General features: G+C 36.7%; 1 protein-coding gene across 3 annotated transcripts in view; it reads right to left on the bottom strand.

Moving 5' to 3' along the window:
* Positions 1-22002, bottom strand: part of LOC145669032 (uncharacterized) — a 97337-nt gene extending 75335 nt beyond the window's left edge. Inside the window, exons 1-2 of one of the 3 annotated variants that reach the window (XM_081737379.1) lie at positions 21650-22002; positions 7564-7643 (exon numbers count right to left, since the gene is read on the bottom strand). In XM_081737379.1, coding sequence (XP_081593505.1) covers positions 7564-7643; positions 21650-21758 — 189 coding nt within the window. In that variant the 5' untranslated portion in view covers positions 21759-22002. The remainder of the gene's footprint in view (positions 1-7563; positions 7644-21649) is intronic. The other 2 variants (XM_081737381.1, XM_081737380.1) reach the window with 2 other exon arrangements.
* Positions 22003-23420: the final 1418 nt, after the last annotated feature.

Raw genomic sequence — 23420 nt, 5'->3', positions numbered from 1 at the left:
AAATAAATCGCTAAAAATAAAAAATCCAACTGCAGAGTGGTTTTATGCGGAACTGAAAAAAATCTTTCCCATTTTATTTATATGGAACATCATCTATACTCCAAAATGTTTAGGCACTTTCGGCAGGATTAGAATGATGAAATTTGGCATGATTGTAGCCTTCCGGGACTAACCTACAGGAAATTGCCAAAAGTTAATATTTTTAGTTTTTAAGGGATCTAAAGGGGGGATGAAGAAATTCCCATGTTATTAAAATGGGCGTTTCCTTGGGATACAAAATCTTATCTTTTAGATAGCTGAAATAGGAAAAGAAACTTGAAATTAATTACAATTGTGGGTTTAGGAGGTGCGAGGCCGTGGGCCGAGCAACCGCGGAGTTCTGGGGGCGGAGCCCCAACCTAGCCAAAGGCTAGTCTATATATTAAAATGGTAGGTTTATATGTTTGTGGCCAATCCTTTCGACAGTGAGTTCTCGGGAACCATAGGCTCTAGAAAGATGTCGTTTTCACTGATCGATTGCAAATTTTGTGTAGAGTGTCCACTTCTAATTGAATGTTTTTTTAATGGCCGTTACTTCTTTATTATATTTTTTAGGGGTACACTGGAAGTACTGAATTTTATTTTTAAAAAAAGCATCATATCCTACGAGTTATAGATTCCAACACCATACAATTGTATACTATATCTCTCAGGCGTTTGTTTCATGGCCAAATGATAATGAAAAACGAATGATAACCATTTCTCCCGTCTAAGATGAATATTTCTTGTTTGGAGTGTTTTCCCCCAATGAACACCATATATCACTGACATTATAATTAATTGTGTGTGTAATGTATTGCTTATTACGTACTGCATGCAAGAAGAAAGCAAACACTGATCATACATGAATTAGAAACTCCAATCGGAAGTAGGCTCAAATCTTGCAAACGATGCGATAAATTGAAAAAATCTCCGCTTCATGATAACCCGTTTGCCGATTTTTATTAAGATGTCCTTCACCTGTGTCTGTAAAGGAACATATACAGATGTTGTGAGGAATGAGGAGATTCATGCTCATATGTAAATGATGCGTTGTGTAGAAAGCGCAGGTTTAGCTAGTTTATTATTAGGGGGGGAAGGGGAAGCTTCTATATTAAATCTCGGACGTGAGAATCATAGCAGTATGCTGAGGCCATCTCTGAACCATTTTTCAATGTATCTTCTGCTACACCGCTCACTAGAACATGGGTAAGGTTCCATTCATGCTCAAAAGCACATACTTCCAAGTAAAAACCTTCGGAAAGAGGAAAAAAATTGTAAATGCACACTTTACGAAAATTATTTTCGTTAGTGAACAATGGATTACTTGGAAAGTGGTTTTAAGCCAGAAATTTGTTACAATTTTGCGGTAACTTTGAAATGTCGGGAAGCAGAATTCAGCGTCACTGAAACCTGTCCACTTATTTCAGGAATGGTTTCAAAAATAGAAAAACAGTCCTCACTGCCACTGTTAATGACCATACGTACTACTTTTTGATATTTCATAATTACCACAGCTACAGAAGGGAATATCTACTTCCAGGTGTGAAACATTTCTGGCTTATAAAAGTACTTTCCAGGTGATCCAGTGTTTACATCATTACCAAAATAATCTTCATAAAGTGTGGATTTACTAACTTTTTTCTCTTTACAAAGGTTTTATACTGAGGCATGGATTTCTACGGACGAACAGCACCTGTAACTATGTTTCAGAATGCGGTGTAGTAGTATAAGAGGCATTGAAAAAAGGCCCAAAGGTTGTCTGAAACAATATGCTCTTGTAATTCTCAAGCCCGGATGCAAGGCAAAAACTATTTTCTCTAATAATTTTTACAAATGTTTTCATTGACCCTTCTCTCCCAACTAAATCTGTCTTCGTGATCCAGCAGGAATATTGAGGAAATTACATTTACTCACAACAGTCATCGTGAGATAAAATCGTTTTATTGTTTTTGAATCCTCAGTGCAGAAAGTTAACTTTAATACAACTGGCCAACAGTATTTTCAGACAAACAACTTTGAGCTTAAAATTAAAGAAAAAAATCAATAATAATTATTAGTTCAAATTTTCTCACAATGTAAACCCTACAGCCGAAATCACAGTCTAGCACCTACATTCTCGAGCTACTATCCACTACTTTAAATTAAAAACAATCTAGCAGATATTACTATGTATTACTTAATCTTTAAAACTATACATTAACGTCGAAGTTGCATATACCTAATTGAAAACACAATTGTACTCACTATAGTTTTAAAACGCTTAGCGGCAAATTTAGTTTAAAAAAAAAATAATCACAAACTGTTAATCATAAAACGCACAAATGATCCAATTGAGAAAGCAAAACCAGGGCAAGTTATAACCTGACTAGGGTGAATGGTAAGTTCGTTAATCTGCGGTGTGAAGCTGCTACTGTGTCCATAACGTAACGCCTTACCTTATTCGGCAAGTAAGTCCATTGTGCTGGATGGCCCTCTAGCAGCGTTCTACAAGAGCCACAGTTTGGTCGAGTTGGAAGGCCATTTATTTTCCAAATCATGAATTGTTTCAAATTGTCCTTCGTAGGAAGCGCGCGAGGAAACGAAAACTGATGATGATATGAAAGTGGACTATATTGCAAGATGTACGAAATCAAATCTCTGCAATTTCTTTAGGCTCTGGCTAACTACTCGTGATCGACGGTACGAGGTGTTACTGACCTGTGACAACTCTTTCCTGTTGATCAAAGCTCTGTCGCATAACATGGACTCGCTGTAATTGATCAGGGTAAAGTTTTCTATCTACAGCAGTCTAGAACGAGTTCCCGGAACATAAAATTGATACTACACCACATGAACATCAACTTAGAAATTAGCAGTGTCTCTTGGTCTAATCATAACCGCTGAACACCGGCAGGATATCGTAAAATGATTTATATTCATCATCTGTGACGATCTAACTCCAAAACCTCTCATTACGAGCATTCTGCAGCAATTGCTGACAAAGAATGAGTCGTCTTTCGGCTTATTGTAGTGTAAAGTCATCGCCAGACAAAGACGCTGACATACGGTGCACTAGGATGTCTTTTCTGTTGCCAACTGACGTTAACTTGTGCGTGAATTCGTTGTTATAATCTATTTCAGAGGACCCCTTGTTCATTGTAACTGGTTTCCCGACAACGCTCTTATTACTTGATCTGAAACGCATAAACCATTTTTGAGATGTCGAAAGATTAAGTTATCTTCTAATTTAATAGCACATACTTATTAGCAGCTTCCATACCTTTCACCCATTTCTTCCAATAATGTCTTAGCAATAAACGAAAAGCCCCGTAACCGTGTTGAGTTCGAGTTTAACGTCCCGTTCAGCAGCGAGGTTATATGAGACGGGACCTACTGATTAACGTGGAATCCGAACCACATGAACGCCTACTGGGAATCGAACCCGGGTCTCCCACACTAAAGGCGCGTATGCTAACCGCTTAGCCACGAAGGAGCTCTAGCCCATCACCGAGTGTCATGTTTGAACGTCTCAGTCTGCCTGTGAACAGTCGATGTTTATGTGGTGACATACGTGCGTCATGCCAAATTAAGTCATGATTATACTTGAGACTTTCACGTGACAGGAAAAATAAGATACATTTAGATGATTTCAGAAACGAACGAACTTATCATTCAGCCTAGAAAAAGGACTCTGGTAAATGGTAATTCTGAACCTCTGCTCCACAGCATAGGAATAAACTGATTGATTTCCGCACAGTTTTCTTGATGTTATCGAAAATTGTACTGAAATTATCTATTCACTCCAAGCTTTTTCGAAGTGTATGGAGTAGCTACACAATTTTACAGGTGACTGTACAACACCTAGACCACTTTGGAACTTCAATTTCTCTCGTGTTTTAATTGCTACCAGTGTTATCACTGTCAACCATCTGCCGTAAACTGAAAAGTTTCCATGCACCCTAATCCCTTTATCTTGACGTAGGACTTCTAACATAAGTTAATTTTTTCCCCTCTCTCCCACACCCCAACAGCATAACGAAACTTTTATTCAATCTAAATTTAGCAATTATAGAACTCATGTTTTCTTTATGCAAACAATATCGTATTGGCCCGAAAATAAGCTACACTTTTAAAATTTATGTAGGAGGAGCGAGGAAATAAAAACTACAATGTAAGTTGCTCACTTAAAATATTTTATATATGTGTGACTTTATTATTATTATTATTATTATTATTATTATTATTGGCTATTTTCGATACTTTTCTGAATATTTAGAAAACTATGGCTCATAGTCCGTAAAAGATACAAAGTTTAGAAATACACTCATGTTCAGACGTTAAGTGATTTGGCTTTTCTTCGAAAACTTGACACGATAGCACAAAATGTGATTTTATGAATGCCACAAAATACCACATCATGGTCACACAAATGACATAGGCGTAACCATATGATTTACACAGGTGCCCTTTACAAGCGTGATTAATAATCAGCGGGTGGCACATATGTAAGACCAACTTGACAGTGAAGTGTTACGTGCAGCGTGTTTCGTTGGTTGGGAACACATCAAATGCATACAAAGCATACAGGATGGTACAACGAAAGCATCTGGATGACATGCATGGCTGGGTCACGGGACAGAGTCAACGAGCTTTGGGTGTAGAGTTAAATGTCGCTCGCAGTGTAATTTCCCGATTATACATAAGATTCCACAGGGGGTCATTCGTAGAATAGAATATTTTTATTGTCGTTAAGTCTGTATACAGACAATAGACAACGTCAAATGCAGTTTTACAACTATGTTTTTTAATCCCTATTTCAATATACTCTTATCTTCTTCAAATTCCTTAATATTATAATATGATTCAGTAATTAACCAATCATACAGTTTGCTTTTAAAATGAGTGAGCGGTAACTTTTGGATGTCTATTGGTACCCTATTCATAAATTTTGTACCCTGTATTGCATAGCTATTTTTAATTTTTGTTAGCCTGCTGTATGGTACATCAACTTGTTTAGCATATGTTGTTTTGTATGAATGAATATCCTGTCTACGTTTAACATCTGACATGTTTTGTTTTACATAAACTAAAACTTTATATAGACAAGTAGGCAATATGAGACAAGTAACCCACTATCACAATCCAACGTGAAACATTAAATGTCCGACGATGTGCAATCAGCGCTTCATCTGCATTAGCTTCAAACCTTGCAGCAGCCTCTGGAACCCTTGTCTCCCGCCAAACCGTATGTCAATGGCTACACGAAATATCCTTCTACGCAAAGTAACCTACTAGAAGGGTTCCACTTACATCATGACACCGTCTGGACCGCATTACCAGGCTTGTAACCTACAGTGGATTGGATACTCTTTAATAAAGCATCACGGTTCAGTCTGGAGAGCGATCCTCGATGTCTGTACATCTGACGGGGACACGTTATGACCCTGCCAATTTTGTGGAACGAGATTACAGGGTGTCTACTGAAATCCCAATATTAAATTTCGTGACCTTTTCTTTACCATACCACGTAATTTTATAATATTCTGACGAGCGAATTTGGGTACGAATTAGGTCGGATTTTCATGCATGCAATAGAAGCTTGCTTTGCTTGCGATTTGGTAGCGTCTAAAGCTGACCACAGAAATTTTTGGTGGTGAATTTTGACGTTTTATAGAACAATATTTTCCAGTCTGTACTCATATTGTACAGAAAAAAAAGTGACCCAAAAGCTAAATTTCTTGACTTTCATGACCGTTTTCTGATTTCGTGACTTTTTCATGACTTTCGTGACCGATACACACCCAGGATTATTATGGTGGTACTGAGATTATGGTCTGTGGGTAACATCATTTTAAGAGTACAGACACTTCTGTATGTGTTCCCGCATGATACTGTGATGGGGTGCGATCTATAGGAATGTTATTCTGCAACAATATGTGCGACTCCTCCATAGTTCATATGGCCTTAGGCTTCGTCTAATGAACGATAATTTCCTTTATATACGGCGCAGGTGCTGGATGAATACCTGGAATACGAGGATATCACGCGTTTGGAGTGACTACAACATTCCCCGGACCTTAATTCGAATTAACATATCTGGAACGTCCTTGAACGTCGGATTGTAACCAGAAGTCTACCACCTCGACTTTAGATGATCCCCAACAGGTGTTTGTGAACGGTATTGCAACGGTATTGCGTGTGCAGCTCTAATCTGTCTTTACTTACATATGAATAAATGTCGGAAGATTAGAATTTTGGAACACAGTCTCGTAAGTTGTTTATGAACAAAAGAGAAACTATCTACCAGTATTGCTTTTAAAACTTTCAATTAACTTTCAATTAATCAACTGGAGTCTGCAAGACCCGTGTGATGAGGAAAAGTGGGATATATGTAAGGAGTGAGAATTCAAAATGAGAAATTATTATTTTACGCAGCATACAATGCAACAAAATTCGTAAGAGCCAATTTCTATAAAGTCGCATTTTTAAGCCATATCTAACTTTACATATTGAAGTACGTATCAAGAGTGCGACTTACTTTTACGGGTATCATCCGCAGGGGTTTTCGAAGGGTTAAAAGAGGAAGAGGAAACCTCCATTATTCCATCAAACGTGTAGATACTTTTAAAACGTCAATCTACTCGGAGAGTGTCTTACTGGTTTTTCTATAAAGCTCGTATGGCCATGCCACTGATTTGGAATGGATAGCACACTCCAGTAGACCCTTGTCCCAATTTAATCTCGGGCTGTTAAATAAATAAATATAAAATAAAATTACTCCGCACTTAATATCTCAATATTATTATTAGATTGAATAAAAGTTTTCTATCAATGTTACGTGAACTATTACATTGTACATATTATAACAGTTTAGAAATTTTTTTTCTTTCTTTCGCATGCATCGTATATTCTTTAATTCTGATCAATATATTTCTTTTTGTAGTCCTACGTTTCCTCACAAAAACCAAAGAACCCCACTGCTATATAAACTGTTCGTAAAATAGCCTTCACATTCAACTGAGCACTTCTCTAACTTTTGCCTGATTTAACGAAATATTTCTTAAAAATAAAGTTCGAACGTCTTTTCCAGTCTATTGTTTAGGAGTTAACCAATCAATTTTTTTGGTCTTATGTCTTGTATTGTAGAAAATGACGATCTTAAGGAATGTTACAAAGTAACTAATAGAGCGTATTTCCCTTTCGATTTCAAAATTATATATTATTTCTTTATTTTAAAAAAAATCACAAAAAAAAAAGTATTTTCTGTAGTGTTCAGTCTTAAGAGATGGGTCAAATAGAAAACATCACGAAATTGATTAAATGATTTCTATATTTTGTGTGGAATGTATGTTCTCATTCCAATTCAAGTCACGAAACTGATAAGAAGTTTTTCACTTCACTGCATAATAAAAGTAAGTGACGCGACTAATATAGACGACTCAGTGCAAAATATAACAAACCACTTGAGAGCTTTAGTACACTCATATTGCCAGTCAGCATTTAGCTGAACGGACAGCTGTTGTGGGACAAGGAAAAACAGCCGCCAGGGGGAGTCGTACTCACCACTCTCGCTGTCCGCTCTTGTGACTCGCACTTTCTACAGTACCATGGACCTGTGGGTACAGTCACTATTCCGTAACAAGCTGGAAAAACAAACAAATTCTTTGAAATAGTAACACACACATAATATAAGACAAAAATATCCCACATTGTGAAAACCATTTTTCGAAGAAAAGAAAAAAAAAATACACACAAAATATTCTCCCTTATGCATGGAGTTTTACAAAATAAGATTGCACGATCCTTGTCCACCTTCACCATTCAAATCATGTCACGTAAGGGGGGAGGGGGGGATTATCCGAAAGGTATAATATTTAGCTTTTTAAAGCACCAAACTGTATTCTTTCGAATGCTACTTAGTATTGAAATTAAAAGGTATGAAACACTAAACAACAAAACTCTTTATCTCATCAGGGATGTTCACACTAAAACAAGAATTACATGTTACTCGTTAAAGAATTTGCTTCAGAATGTTGAGTTGATTTTAGTTTAGCGTCCCTTTCAGCAGCAAGGCTATATGAGACGTGGACGTACTGATTAACGTGGAATCCAAACTACATGAGCTCCGGCCGGGAATCGAACCCGGGTCTTCCACGCCAAAGGCGCGTACGCTAGCCGCTTTGCCACGAGGGAGCTCTGCTTCAGAGTAAAACTAGTATTTAATATCTTTAAATAATAACAGGAAACCTGATGCGATTATTGTGTATTGTATTAATACTAATTACTTGTATACTAAGATGACATGCCTATTGAAATTTCGCGGGGACGGAGAATAACCTACAGATATAAGAAAAATATGTGCTTTTAAAGAAAAAACAGGGTGGGATTGTATTTGTGACGACACTGCATGAAATTCAGATGCTACAGTAATGAATAAAGACAATGTACAACATATAAAATGTTCCGAGTACACAATTAATTTGAGAACTGATTATTTTTTTTTTAACTACATAGTAATTGTCTTGGGAATATAATCCAAATTGATTATTACTATATGTTTGTTTTGCTCTACGCTAACTTTAGAACAAAATTTGTTCGTAACTGTGATTTTGATTCCAACAGTAAGCCAGCACTAGCAACTAAATTATTTTACAAAGTGCTACGGTGGTATATTATATATTGTACTCTATATAGTTGGTAGCATCCACAATAATTCCTAAGTTTCAGTCATGCGACTGATAAGAGGCAGCTACTCGCTAATAATTTAGTTCTAAATACGATGTCCAAGCAGAAATAAGGTTTACTGACGAACTACGAACTTAGACTAGTAGCCCTTTAACAAAAGAAAGTAGTATCAACGCACCTTGTTCTCCAGGAAAAGCTTTAAAAAGTTATTATGTATCTCTTACTGTTGATGTATCGCTTAAACTACAACCATTTCAATTACTAGAAATAATTAATTTATCCGTGTCCAAAAATTTTCGGCTTTATAGCTTCATTTCAATTTCTTAACCCTTAAAATACCGTATTTACGCGACTCTAAGACGAACGTTTTTGTCGAATTTTCTACCTCCAAAATCCAGGTGCGTCTTAGATTTAACTTATGTAAATTTAGGCCAGATTAGATGGGAGTTCTATCCAAAACTGCTAATCCTGTTAGTTACGATTCTGTAAAGAATGCGTATATTTTATGTGTATTTGGTCATAAAAAGTGGAAAAGATATTGATGCCGATGAGGAAACAGATGATAAGTAGTAACATGTCAGTGTTGTTTTTGCGAGTAAGAGTGCAAAACCGAAGGAAAAAAAAAAGTGTAAATAATTGCTGAATAATTATTTGTTTGTGTTTGTGTGTACATACTGCTATAATATGATACCGATAATGGATTGCTATAAAACTGACGCAAACAAGTGTTGTACCGTAATTACATTAGGAAAAAAAGTACCAGCAGATGCACATGAATATACCGTAAATCCCAACAGTTAAGTTCAATGTTTCTTTATTTTCCTGTAACATTATTTGTTTTCCCCATGTTTATTAATCTTTTGTTTTCTTTCTTTAAAATCGATGCTGCAGGTAGGTTTCTTTTTTTTATTATTATTATTTTCGCCAAGGGTGCGTCTTAATTGGAGGATTTTTTTTTTTTCAATTTTTCCTTCAAAAATTGAGGGTGCCTTAGATTTTCGTAAATACGGTAATAATTACTGCACATTCAAAGCTCTTGACACCTCCTTGGAGTCTTATTCATGGCGGTTAACAAAATAGAAGAGAAACAAAATCGTCAAGAAAATACAGAACAGACTCATCGGGAAAAAGCAAAGCAAACATACTTTTTCTTATATAGTGCTGCAATTCACTAGTCAATTAGCATTGTGACTCACTGTTAAATAGGGAAATTAAAGTCTGTGTTCATTTCTTGGAGTAATGAAAGTTGCCAACTCAATTAGTGTTTTTATTCCGTCAGTACTCAGTACATAATTTAAAGACTGTCTCCCACTCATTGTTTTATCAATCTATGCCTATGATGATTTGTTTGTTAGAATAAACAACTTTTCAAAACAATCTTTCAGTTTCATTTTTAATGAATGAAAAATAAAATTGTATCTATAAAATTATTATTATTTTAATGTTTTGAAACCAGGAGTTCTGGTTTCGCATCACTAAAGATGTTCTTTGACATGCACTTTTAGCTTCCTTTAGACACTAAGTCAGGGCGCAAAATTTCCGGTCACTAGAAATTTAGAGCTGGCGACCAGTGTTCAGTAGGAATGGCTTCTGCCTAAACTCACAGTTCTGTTTCGCATGAAAATTGTCATTGAGTGAGAGAAAACAAGGAATGTGAAATCTTGTCTTAGGAGAGTGGACGGAACACAAACTTTCGTTTTCTTCATTGACACTGAATCAGACACTGAAAAAGATTTACAGAGAAAACTTATTTACGAGATTCCCGAATTTGCTTTCAATTGTCACATTTTGTGCAGTTTTACCTGTGAGTACTGCTTCATGTGAGAGAGGCTTCTGCAGTCTCAATAGTTAAGACTCCCTGCAGGAATTGACTGAAGACTGACACACTGGACGATTTGCTCAGAATTTCCATCAATCGTCCTTCACTTAAGGACATTGATCCGAAAACTGCAATCGACAACTGGAACTTCAGTGCAGAGGGAGCGTTACACAAACGTGAAGTCTTAAGGTAAGATTTTTTAACATGTATACGAGTTGTCTAATTCCAAATTGATTATCCTGAATCTAATTGTCTGATTTTGAAATTTTATGCCCTGATGTAATCTCTTTATTTGTCAAACCAAAAGGTCGTGGGGAGAGGGTGATCTCTCGTAATTTGAACGTAAGAGATACTGGCGACTATCATCTTTGGATTGGCGAGTGCGTCTGACTTTGAAATTTTGCGCCCTGTTGTGTAAGTTAAAGTTTGTACAGCCCATTCTATAATAAATATTTACTCGATTCACTTTTGGAAAGACAATTTCGGTCAACTTGCTATACCCATGCGTTAGTCCTGTTCAGATGCTAGTAGGAATCCATGAATTCATCAGGTTATTTCTATTTTCTAAAGAAATGTGAATATTTTGGGATTTCACTAGCACTATAGCAGGAGCAGCGAACTTACAGCAAGATAACTAAAGTAATCACCCCGAAAGTAAATCGAGCGAAAATTTTTAGCTTTCATTTAGTAATAGCTACATCACCTTTCTGGCAACTTCATTTTATCTGGTAGACTCTTAGCTTTTTATTGTAACCTATGTTAATAGCTCCTAAAGTGTGTAATATTTTTGGCGGGACGCGGGGAGAGGAAGGATAAAATGATACGTGTAAACCACAGTGCATTTGTCTACTGGAAATAAACGTACCATAATCCAACTAACTTCTTAACTACAATCTCGTCTTCACTCTGTGGAGTTCTAAATTCCTCTTATCATACCAATACCTAGGTACAATAAGATAGATACAGAATATCTATTCAGACTTAATTTTCAATAAATCAAATGAATCCTTTTCTTTCCAACAAAGGCTTATAGTTCGGAAAAAATCCCATATCATCTGATTTAATAACTGATGAACGTGTATATCTATGAATATACAGTGTACCTGCAGTGGGCTTATGTTACTATATCGTCTATAAGTTCTAAATATGATAGGTTAAGTTTATCATTCGTTTCAAGTTCAACAATAAATTGTAAGCTAGGATGAATGTAATTAAAATTTATCGCTACGTTTGAATGATCCCTGAGTCAATGCGTGTGCAATATGTAAACCATACGAAGAAATATTAATGATGTAAAATCAATAATTAATGTAGTTTTTTGGTAAGTGCTGTAAATCGTATGCCTAAAGTTACTGGACTCCGATGCACCATCTGGAAGGATTTAGAAATAATTATTCTGGCCTCAGGTTCAAACTGGATCTCGAAGTAACAAGACTGAGCAAAATTAAAAAATCTAGTTGATTTTACAGACACTAATTTTATAAATTACATAGTTTTGGAAATTAAAATCCGAAATAAAAATAATCGAAGAAATATAGCACAAGATTCATCACAAATTATAAGTGTGAGAGGTGGAACTAAGCGTGCAAGCACTTTAAAAGATTGTTAAGTAAAAAATGAAAATTCCAGTACAGTGTTTTATAAAAGAACTAAGTGTTCCCACCAGGCTAGAGAATGGATAATATTATTTCATTTTCATCTCTAGCTTCCCAGAAGGGTCCATGACATTTGGGCGCAAAACCTTTTATCCAAATAGGTTTACCTGCCCATGTATGTTATAGTGTATTTCATAACTAGATCCCAGATGTTTAGGCACTGCAAATTTCGAAACACTTCCACAATTAAAAACATCTTAAACACAGCAATGTTTCTGCGCTCCATGCACAACTTGTCTCCACCAGTTGAAAAGACATAGGAAGGAACTGCAGCAGACTCTCCACTAGCCGGGTCGCGATATCCGTACTCCGTGGCTTAGTTTTAAAAGAATATTTCTTTTTAATAAAATAAGACATATGGAATAAAGAAATGTAATTTGTGTAAAAAGTGCACTTTTTCGCTAATGTTTAATTATTTTAAAGATGTGACTATATATTCATACTGCACTCTGTACTTGATTCTTTGAGTCAGACAGAATTTATCTTAAAATATGTACAATACTGTACATATTTTCATTTTCTATGTTAAATTATTTAAACGCATGGTACAAGAAGAACAGCATTATTCCCAATAAGGACGTGGAATCTGTATGATAGAGTTCTCAATGACCAAAGTCAAGAACGAATATCACGCCGAAGCAGCTTATCGTGGACTGCAATCGGAGCTCCAAATCCATCCATCGATTTGGAGCTTTTTTGATGCACTTCGGAGGACACAAGAAAAGCGGGACATAGTGTACGAGGCAAGAGTCACCCAAGAAAAGAAGAAAACATTTTCAGGCAGATGAAAGAATTCGCTATTGGTACAGAATTTTAAACTGTTGACACTGTAGAATACTTGCGGGGTTTGGCCCATAATTCCGTCATGGAATGATAATGTCATGATAAATGTAACACAAGACAAAAATAAATTATTCAATATCTATATTATATTCCACTGTTATTTCCTTTCCAATTATTTCTGTAAATATAGTATAAACAGTAATACAATGTTATGAATAGCTATGGAAGTTATGAATATCCAAAATGCCTATTCCGTTACGTTAAGATATGATATAAAAGTAACTTCACAGAAGTTTATTTTGGGGATGCCTACAGCAAATTTTAAGTCCAATAAAGATTCATAAAAAGCACCTGCGGGTCATGGTCTCCGATCTTCTTGAAATTAAGATATATCATTCTACCAACAAAATAATTAGACCCGTATATTTTTTTCTTTCTTTCTGCGTTATACAAAAATTTACTAGAACTAAACCAACCATTTAATGCAACTGAGACTTTCCGTGACTGTTTACCATAGGACATACCATAACGTAACAAAAATTTAAGAGCTTTTGAAGATAGCTTTTTAAGAAAATCGGGATCAAATTTCACCTTTCTGATTTTTTAAAAATTTTAAGTTGTGCAGTTATTTGTTTATCTTTGTGATATTAGTCCCTATTTCCACGGCTTTTAGTGCGTAGACATCCGGGTTCTAGTTATGAAATGCATTATAACCCATTTAAGTAGATTAACCTATTCGGATTTATGGCTTTGCGCCCAAATATCTCGCGCCTAAACATCTGCGTCCAAACGTTCTGCTCCGTTCCGGAAGAAGTAAAAGCAACGAAGTTTGTTTGGTGTTTCAATATCGTACCCTAGTAGTTCCTATCCTGTGATACAATTGCCAGTTGATATTCTTACACACTCACGGAAAATGGTACTACTTTCGACCATGTAAACACATCGTCGAATTGGAAATTACGAAAATATGCATTCCTTCAACATTAAAAATTTATATATTACTAAATTTCGCCTGAACGTAAGAAATAACTAACTAACTCTACGGCCTATGCAACCCGGAGGTTCAATGCCGCATTCACAAAAGTTCTCCACTGACTTCTATCCTTACCTAACTGCATTCAGTTTCTATTTTGTATTCCAATCTCTCCGAGATCAATCTTAATATTGTCCTCCTATCTGCGCCTAGGTCTTTCTAATGGTCGCTTTCTGATTGGTCTTCCAGTCAAGACTTTAAGCGTTTCTACTTTCTTCCATTCTAGCTACATGGCCCGCCGACCTAAGCCTCCTAGGCTTGACGACCCTAACAATGTTGGGTAAACCATATAAATTATGTAGTTCCTCGTTATCAAGTTTCCGCCATTCCCCATTCCCGTTCCTCTTGGGTCCGAATATTCGTCTCAGGATCCTGTTCTCAAATACTTTCAGTCTATGTTCTTCCCTCAGAGTAAGCGACCATGTTTCGCAACCATACAGAACAACAGGCAGGATTATTGTTTTGTATATTTTAAGCTTCGAATTCCTCGACAGAATTCGCGACAACAAGAGATTTTGAACCGAATAGTAACACGAATTCCCTGCTTTTAGTCGACATTTAATTTCTTCGTGAATATGATTTTCCTCTGTTAATACTGATCCTAGATATTTGAAACTATGCGCTTTATCGAAAGTATTATTTAAGATTTTAACGCATCCATAATTTGCTGTATTCCGGTCCCGACGCACTTCCATGTATTTAGTTTTCTCTGCAATTACTTCTAAACCCATGTCCCTGCAAGCGTTTAATAAAATCTCTGCATTTCTTTCTATTGTTCTCCTATCATCCCCTATTAAATTTACATCATCAGCATATGCCATAACCTGGTGAATACCGTTCAACGCTAGGCCCTGGTTGCTATCTTTGATTTTCCTTATAGCGTATTCCAGAACGAAGTTAAATAATAATGGCGACAACGCATCTCCTTGTTTCAGGCCATTTTCGACGTGAAACCTCGTGGACAAAAATTTTCCTACCCGGACTTTACTTTGGGATTCATTTAAGCATATCTTAATTAATCTACTTAGCTTTCTCTGTATTCCAAGTTCTGCAAGAACGTTGTATAATGTTTCTCTCCTAACCGAGTCGTACGCCTTTCTAAAATCAATAAATAGTTGATGTACCGGGGTATTGTATTCCCACTTTTCTTTTCCCCCGAGTATTTGGCGAATGGTAAATATTTGGTCGATAGTTGATTGATTTCGTCTAAATCCGCACTGATAATCTCCAATAATTTCATCTGCGTATAGGGTGAATCTTGCTAATAGAATATTTGAAAGGATTTTATAGGATGTTGACAGAGGAGAAATGCCTCGATAACTATTACAGTGAGTTTTGTCGCCTTTCTTGTGAATTGGAACAATTATTGATTCTTTCCACTCTTGTGGCAATTCTTCATTGTTCCAGATAAGGAGAATGAGTTTGTGTATCTTGTTCCACAATTTTTCGCCCCTAGCTAAAATTAACTCAGCCGGAATTTCATCTACACCCGGAGATTTGTGTTTCTTTAATTTCTTTATAGCGGTTTCTACTTCTATTCGGTTGGGTTCTGCGGTGTGTATCTCCTTTTCTCCACGCACACTAGTTTTTGGTTGCGTGTTAAGCAAATCGTCAAAGAAATCTTTCCATCTATTTAAGATGCTATCCGTGTCAGTGAGAACTGTACCGTCAGATTTCTTTAATATATAAGCACAATGTTGATAGCCATTCTTAAATTCGCTTATCCCCTTATACATGTCCCGGATGTTTCTATTTTTACTATTATCTTCAAATTCCTTAATTTTAGCTTTCAAAACATCGCGTTTCTTTGTTCTAAAAGTTTTGGAAGTTTCCTGCCTGATATCTGCGAAATTTTGTGTAGTTATTTCGTTCGGATTTTGTAGCCAGCGTAATTTTGCCTGTTTTCTCCTCTCTGTTAGTTTAATGCATTCCTGGTCGAACCATGGTTTGTTCCTACATATTTCCGCGTGTCCCAATTTTTCTTTTGCTGAAATTTTAATGCTATCTCTAATTTCAATCCAGGTATCCTCAACACTAGTGCATTCCGAATCTTTTAAAGCCGAAAATCTATTCGAAATTTCAATCTGGTATTCCTCTCTTACCTGGCTCTCTTCTAATTTCTTTAAATTGAATCTCTCCGTTTTCGGACAATGAATATTACCTTTATTCAACGATAATCTCTCTCGTATTATCGCTGCTACCAGGTAGTGATCAGTGTCACAATCAGCCCCTCTAAACGACCGGACATCAATTATGCTAGATTGCCTTCTTCTATCTACTAAAACGTGATCAATTTGATTATGTTTCTCCGTCTGGTGATGTACAAGTGTATTTATGAACGTCGCGATGTGGGAATTTTGTACTCTTCACGATTAGGTTTTTGGATGTTGCAAAGATCACGAGTGAACCTGTTTAATTGCTGGTAATATTCGTTTGTAAACGAAAGACTCTGTTCCTAGCTGGTGATTTTTATTTTCTTCCCCGTAAAAGAACGTAAAATTTCCGGAATTCACAGATCCATTTCCTCCCCACCTAACTTCCTGAACTCCTACTAGGTCCATCCTGTATTTCTCTAACTCACTCGTTACGGATTTTAATGCGCCTGCCCCATAAAGACTCCTAATATTCCATGTTCCAAATCTCATGTCCATTTTCTTTTGCTGAGGTCGTGCCAAGTTATCAGTCCTTGTCCGAGGCTTTTGTGAATATATCTAAACAAGTGCTTTTTTTTATAGGATGAGGTTGTTAGTTCTACCCAAACCCCCAAGCTGGAGGACCACTCCTAGTCGGCTGTCCGTGACTGCTTATTCAGTATATTCGCAGCTAACCTCTATATCTAGAGGCCTTCTTCTCGATCCGCAACCTGAGGACGCGCCATGCCGTGGTGACAGGAACCCACGTAAGAAATTAACCTATTCGAAACTTGTTAGTAATTTGAGAAATTTTCTGTCAACAACAATGGATGCCCTGTAGATGTTTAAAGATAGCGCTCATGAAGACGAAGTTCTCATTAAAGAACTGGGCAACTAAGCAAGAAGAGGATGCGCAAAAATAGTGAAGCGTAATAGGATCATACTACTTACTGGCTGCAGAGAAGAAAAAATTATTGGAATTTCGATGGGAACGCGAGAAATAGGATGGGATTTACTATAGTAAAATGTCTATATCTTCGAAACTCTGAAAGGAAGAAAAAGGCGGGAAAAAGACTGGTTTAACATGTGACTCTAAATTTGATTTTAGTCGAAAAGCTCTGCGAACAGAGAAGCAAAAAAGAAGCAGATCACTTCTGGGACAGGATAAGTGTAGCTTCAAGACAGATAATAAGGTAGCAAAGAGGGTAATGGTTAGAGTAAAAGCGCAATCCTAGGATGAAATGTATGACGAACCTAAAACACCAGGTGGAGTGAAGCTATACAGGTTAACAAAAACTAGAGGAAAGGAAACAAAAGGATTTTACACATATTAGGCAAATAGAAGATGCCGATGGATTGGTGCTTACAGATGAAGGATCAAAGAGAGATGAGCCGATTAAATCGACAAGCTTTTAAATAAAACGAATGAAAAAAAAAAAAAAATCCAAGGTAAGATCTGCAAACCTTAGATCAACTCTTACGAATCACTTAGGACAGAAGGTATAAACATAATATGGGATTTGATGCAGAAAATCTATGAAAAGGGAAAAAATGACACATCAGTGAAGAAACAGTGTTATTGTATCTACTATTATGGAAAAGGGAGATGTAGAGGACTGTGGAAATTATAGAAGCAAGAATAATTCGGATCTCTGCTGTGAACGAGTACACGGAACGCAATTTTTATACTAAGACGAACTATGGAAAAGCATCAGGAAAACAAAAAGAATTGCATATGGTCTTTGACATGGAAAGGGACTAAAACAGAGTATCATGTTTGGAAGTGTGGGGATACCTAAGGTAGAAAGGAGTGTCAGAGAAATACGTATGGGTACTCCAGAATTTGTATACAGAAGCTGGATCCTGGGAGATTAACACACCAAATGCGTTAGGATTGGATTACACGAGGGCTCAGCCTGAAGCTCAATTTTTCAAAAATGTCGTTGATTTTATGACTCAAGATGTGAGGAATTAATCCCCTGATGTATCTGACGATATTGTTACGATGGAATACAAATAGGGAAGAAGTTGAAAGGAAAGTAGTGTTGGGGGAGTCCTCGCTTTATTTTACTTACAGGTAATTGCAATTCTTGAAAACACCTAGGACTTTCTAGCTTTAGACTTTCCCCTGGAGCCTTGGTCATGGAGGTTAAAAACAAGGGAAATTATACTAAAACATCAGGAAAGTGAAGAAACAGACTTACCAAGTTCGAGGAGCAGTGCGAGGAAGCACCTTCTCACACTTGTGGTCATTTATCTAATGGTGGAGCAGCACACTGTAACATAATGCTTTGTTAAACAATAAGTTTAAAATATGGTGATGCTACTTTTGTTTGGAAATAGTGTGAGGGTTATTATATACGGCATCGGATTGTAGCTGGAGCGGGCTCCATAAACTTTATCCCCGGGAATAAACATTACAATATACGCTCAATTATTAGGTTTAAGTTAGAGCAGGCTTTCTAAACTTTATCCCCGTGGATACACTTTAAATTACGCGCTTCAGTTGATCTTCGTACCTATTCACAGATTTTCTTTTCCTTACTTCTCTTCAAGTGTGTAATTTCTGTTTTGGTTATTCATTTCTTAGTGTGTTATTGGGACTCCCTTTGTTTTAAATATGGCAGTGTGTTTTGACTCAAAAGTAGTGCCAAGGCACAAGAATACAACTAGAGCATTAGGTTACAGCTGGAGCGAGCTTTGTAAGGTTCACTCCACATTTTCTATATTTAGTTCGTCAATGAATCGAACCACGTGTCTGGAGATTAAAAAACACAATCTAAATCACGAATGATGAATAATAATACCGTAAACCACTCACAAGAAGGACATGCTGGCATGTAAAACTCAAAAGCAATGCCAACCATCGCGAAAAATTGATAACTGAGCGTGTGAAACAATTATAATACAAATAAAAATCTAACCTGAACAACGCTCATTAAATACAACTAACCTCAACAATTTATTAAAAAAGAACATTATTCAGGTTAGTTTTTGATATATATCATGAAAAAGTTATAAACTGGTACTATTTCCTGCAACGGAACAAACCCAATTGAACTTCAATTTGCGCCCACCCCAGCCCCATTATCGCCCTAATTATTTTCTGTGCTAGTCGCCTATATCCATTCGCAGTCGAAGCAATCCATTTCGGCAAGCATGCTAAGTAAAAGTGTACAATTACTATTAGGGTGTATAATAGGAGTGTTTAACGCATTAAGGGTTAAAATATGCAAAAATACAATATTCATAAGCGTGATTTGTATGCCGACGTATTGTAAATGGTAGAAAAGTACGCAAGAACGATAACAATACGAGATTGGAAGGCCTTAAGGGTAAGAGTGCACTTTGAGCAGAACAAGTGATTTTGTCACAAAATGTGGCATTGGAGGAATAGAATCACTTATTTGTATGTGATAGGTACGGAATCTGTGTTTTTGCTTCTGCTGTTAATAATGTTGTTTTGTAGTTTTATTGGTAGGTGGCTCTGATATTGTGTTGATGTCGCTGGTTGGTTATTATGCTTTATGTTTGTACGTTACAAGTTGAACATGGGTGATGTAGCTTTGGTGTTGTATTGGTCACGTGTGCTGTTCGGTTTCAATATCGGTTCGTTCCTAATATGCGTGTGGGATAGCGAAATTCATTGCTATCATTTTGTGGATTGATTGACATCGAAAACTGGAGAGTGGTGCACATGTGTGGTCTGTCGAGAATGTGTGGTCATTTCACGAGTTTGACTCATCGCTCTGGTAGTTCAATGCTTCATTTCGGTTATTACTTGTGAAAGAGGTGTTTTGCTGCTGGTTGCTCTATTGGTCAGATGTATTTCATGTTTATTCGCCATGCTGCGTTCATTAATAGCGGCGAGTGTTATATTATGTTGTTGTAGTTTTTTTTTTTTCCGTTAGATTTACAGTCGTATCGGATTCACACGAGCAGACGGTTCTACCAAACAGAAAATTTATAGGTAAAATACTATGTGAAACACTATTCGTGAAGGAATGAGTGTGTGTAAGTAAATACTGTCAGTGCATAGTACATTAAAATGAATTTTGAGTGATTAAATGTGCTCTTCCACTATCCTCGTTTTTGCGTACACCGCCGTCGCTGACGCGCCTGCTCCCAACGGGCGCACTCTCCCGCTACCGCTCAGGTTCCCTGCTGCGCTCCTGTCCTGACTCGGTTAGATAATATACGTGATTTTTAGCGGTTACCTAGCACAACTTGGTTCGTGTTTTATACACTACAGTTTTTATGCCATATTTATACTGAGCCCTCCTGAAGACAATCTGCAAGTAGTAATGAAGTTCGTCATTTAGTGCATGCTCTGCTAAAAGAAATACAAAGCCCTAACTAACCTGAAAATACAATGTGTCAAAATTTGGTAGAACCGTCTGCTCAAGTAATACCGTTGTTTTATTATTGTTGGTTTATTTTTTATTGTTTCATCAGCAGGGGGGTTTGGGAGGCGGAATCCCCCCATTTAAATCTGAAAATTAATATTCACCGTTTCACCTGAATTGATTTCTCGGAATAGTTCATGTATCAGTTCCCAAGGACGTTTAATTTATTCGTAACAATTGAAGAGTAAATTCTGGGTGAGTGTCGGGAGATCTTTTGGTTAGCAATCGTTACTTAGTTGTCACTGTTTATTAATTTTACATTTTGTGGGTACATATTGGCATGAACTTGGATTACGATTGCTCATTAAGTGGCCTCCCGAACTCGTCCAGAATTTGCTTTTTGACTAGGTTCGACTGATGGAATCGTTCTCCGGAACTGATCCTTAAACTGTTATCAGGAATCAGTTCCTATGTATGTTCTGCTTAAAATGCTCTTTTCCGGCATCAAGAGCCATACTTTACAGAAAGCGCTGTAACAGTAGTTGTACTTTGCCGGAGCATTCATTATAATTATAGTCATATGTATACCCGCGCACTTTCAAGGTGTACACTGGTGAGTGGGTAAAGCGATAGAATACACTTTTAGGGTATTAGGTACCAAGTTTCGCAAGAAAACGTACATATGTAGTTTAATATAATGGACTCCATGTTCTAAATCTGCACGGGGCTTTCAAAATATGCACATGCATGTTGTGGTAAGATGCAGCTATTGGTAGCACATATTCAGACTTACACAATGTTCCCTAGTTATTATTAATCAACATAAATCAAAAACCTTAAAATGAGTTGAATTTCATGTAGCTTTCACCATTATCATAACAGAATTTACTAAGATTAAATGTTAAAATGAGCACAATCGCAATAAGGTTAGTAGGTCTCATATATAAAATAGTGTAACTTAAGCATTTTAACCAAACTTCACACCTGTACTTGTATATTTTCAGATGAATCCGCTATGGCACTTACCTAAAATAACTAGAATGAAGCGGTAAACATAGATGCGTGTTATGCATACGTACTTCAAATGCGCTTTCATTTGAATAGATTTGCGCGGACATGATAGGCTTATACGTTGTTAGCCACATATGCTATTTTTTTTGCTTACTTTTTACCTGCACGCTATAAAATATACTCACCTTGATGTACAGCTACAGTGCAACCTTGACCATCACAATAAACCAAGGGGTTTTCTGCCCATCCCCTTTCATCCGAACACACACAACAGCCTCCTACCATTTCCTTCATACTGGGTTAAAAATGCCAATGTACCAAGCGTCACTTTAAAAGTGGCTTGAAATTCATCGTTGTGTCATATAACACAGTCCATATACAGTAATACCACTGTCCAATGAAGGTACTATAAAAACTACAACGCCTTCCTATATAGGTTACACAAATAATCTTTTATAAACAAAATACATCGTTCACCATGTATCCATTTACCCATGTAACGAACAAACCAAATCCCTCGGACACAATAAAGTTGCGCGCATGCGTTATTATAGATGGCTCCAATATCGAACAAACAACATGCGAAATGCTTATCTGTAGTGTACTAACTCTTTCCTCTGGCTTGACATGTTTCCATTTGAAAGTAACCTGGGCAATCATTCCTTAACGACTAGCTTCAAATGCAATGTAAAATTTGTGTTTCCGATTGCGATATTAGGCATAGCAGTTATAATTGATTTATGTATTTTTTTTGTCGCATTACGTTCCGCAATTCTGTCAAGACTTTTATATATTGGGGCCACTAGGATGTCATTCCGTGCTAGCCTTCGCAAAATTTAAGAAGCGTAACGCAACGCAAGACGTGCAAAAATCAATTTTAACTTCGATACCAATAACCGCAAACTAAAATGCAACGCTAATTTTCAGTCCATCATTCGTCAATTTCAGCTTCAAGCAAGGAATTGTAAGAAACCCTCGTAGAACACGTACAATATATTGCACATAAATAGAATATCTTTTTATGAAAGTTGTGAAACATTTAAGAAATCGGAGTTCGGAAGGTTCAATTCAATCACTCACCCAAATAGAAGTTTCAAAACCAAAAAATACGTCATAGCGCAATACTCGAAATTTGTTGTTGAACTTAATTTTCATAATCATGGGGACAGTAAATTAGCTCTCATTACAAGATAAATTGTTTAATTTTAGCTTCATGCAGTGAGATTTGTTGGGAGACTCTAAGTATAAATTACATTGTATTGAAAACGCATATCTTTTACGGAATGCAATGGAAACTAGTACAATGGAAGCTGTATCCGCATAAAACTACAAACAGGTATATAAAATTTTAACAAGAGCATACAGAAAATGCAGAATCTCCACTAAGAGACATAAAATCGGAGGGGAAAACCTCAAAAGCCTACGTAAAAGCAGGGGACATTTTGTATGAAGTCTATGAAATTTGTGTGCTTTCTGTAGGATGTTCAAGATAAATGGTCTATCCTGTACATATGTAATTCAAAATATAAACAATAACAAACGATAAAATAAAATTATATTTATCGACATTAAATAAAATTTGCAGTAAAATGGAAAATAAATTTTCTTTCCGTATATTTCCACTTTATTTATATTTTAAAATGTTTGTCCTTCTTAAAATTGCAGTCTTTGATCGTGGGACGGATCCTACAATCATGGTGGCGGGGTGTTTAACTGAAAGATTTCATATTATTTTCAAAGCAATAGTGGGGGAGGGGAGCACGGTGGCTCAGCTGTAGAGCACTTACCTCTGGTGCGTGGGATCTCTGGTTCGATCCCCTATCAAGTAAGTTTGTGGTGGACAACATCGTGTCCGTGGGTTTTCTCGGGCTACTCCCGTTTCGTCCCACACTCTTATTTCACGAATTCTTCCATCATCATTCACTTGCCTCAGTCATCCGTGTTCCTTAACCTAAT

This window comes from Thermobia domestica, chromosome 13, assembly GCF_964235325.1.
Source record: "Thermobia domestica chromosome 13, izTheDome1.hap1.1, whole genome shotgun sequence".
NCBI classification, from domain to species: domain Eukaryota; kingdom Metazoa; phylum Arthropoda; class Insecta; order Zygentoma; family Lepismatidae; genus Thermobia; species Thermobia domestica.
This window is presented reverse-complemented; position numbering and strand designations above follow the sequence as displayed.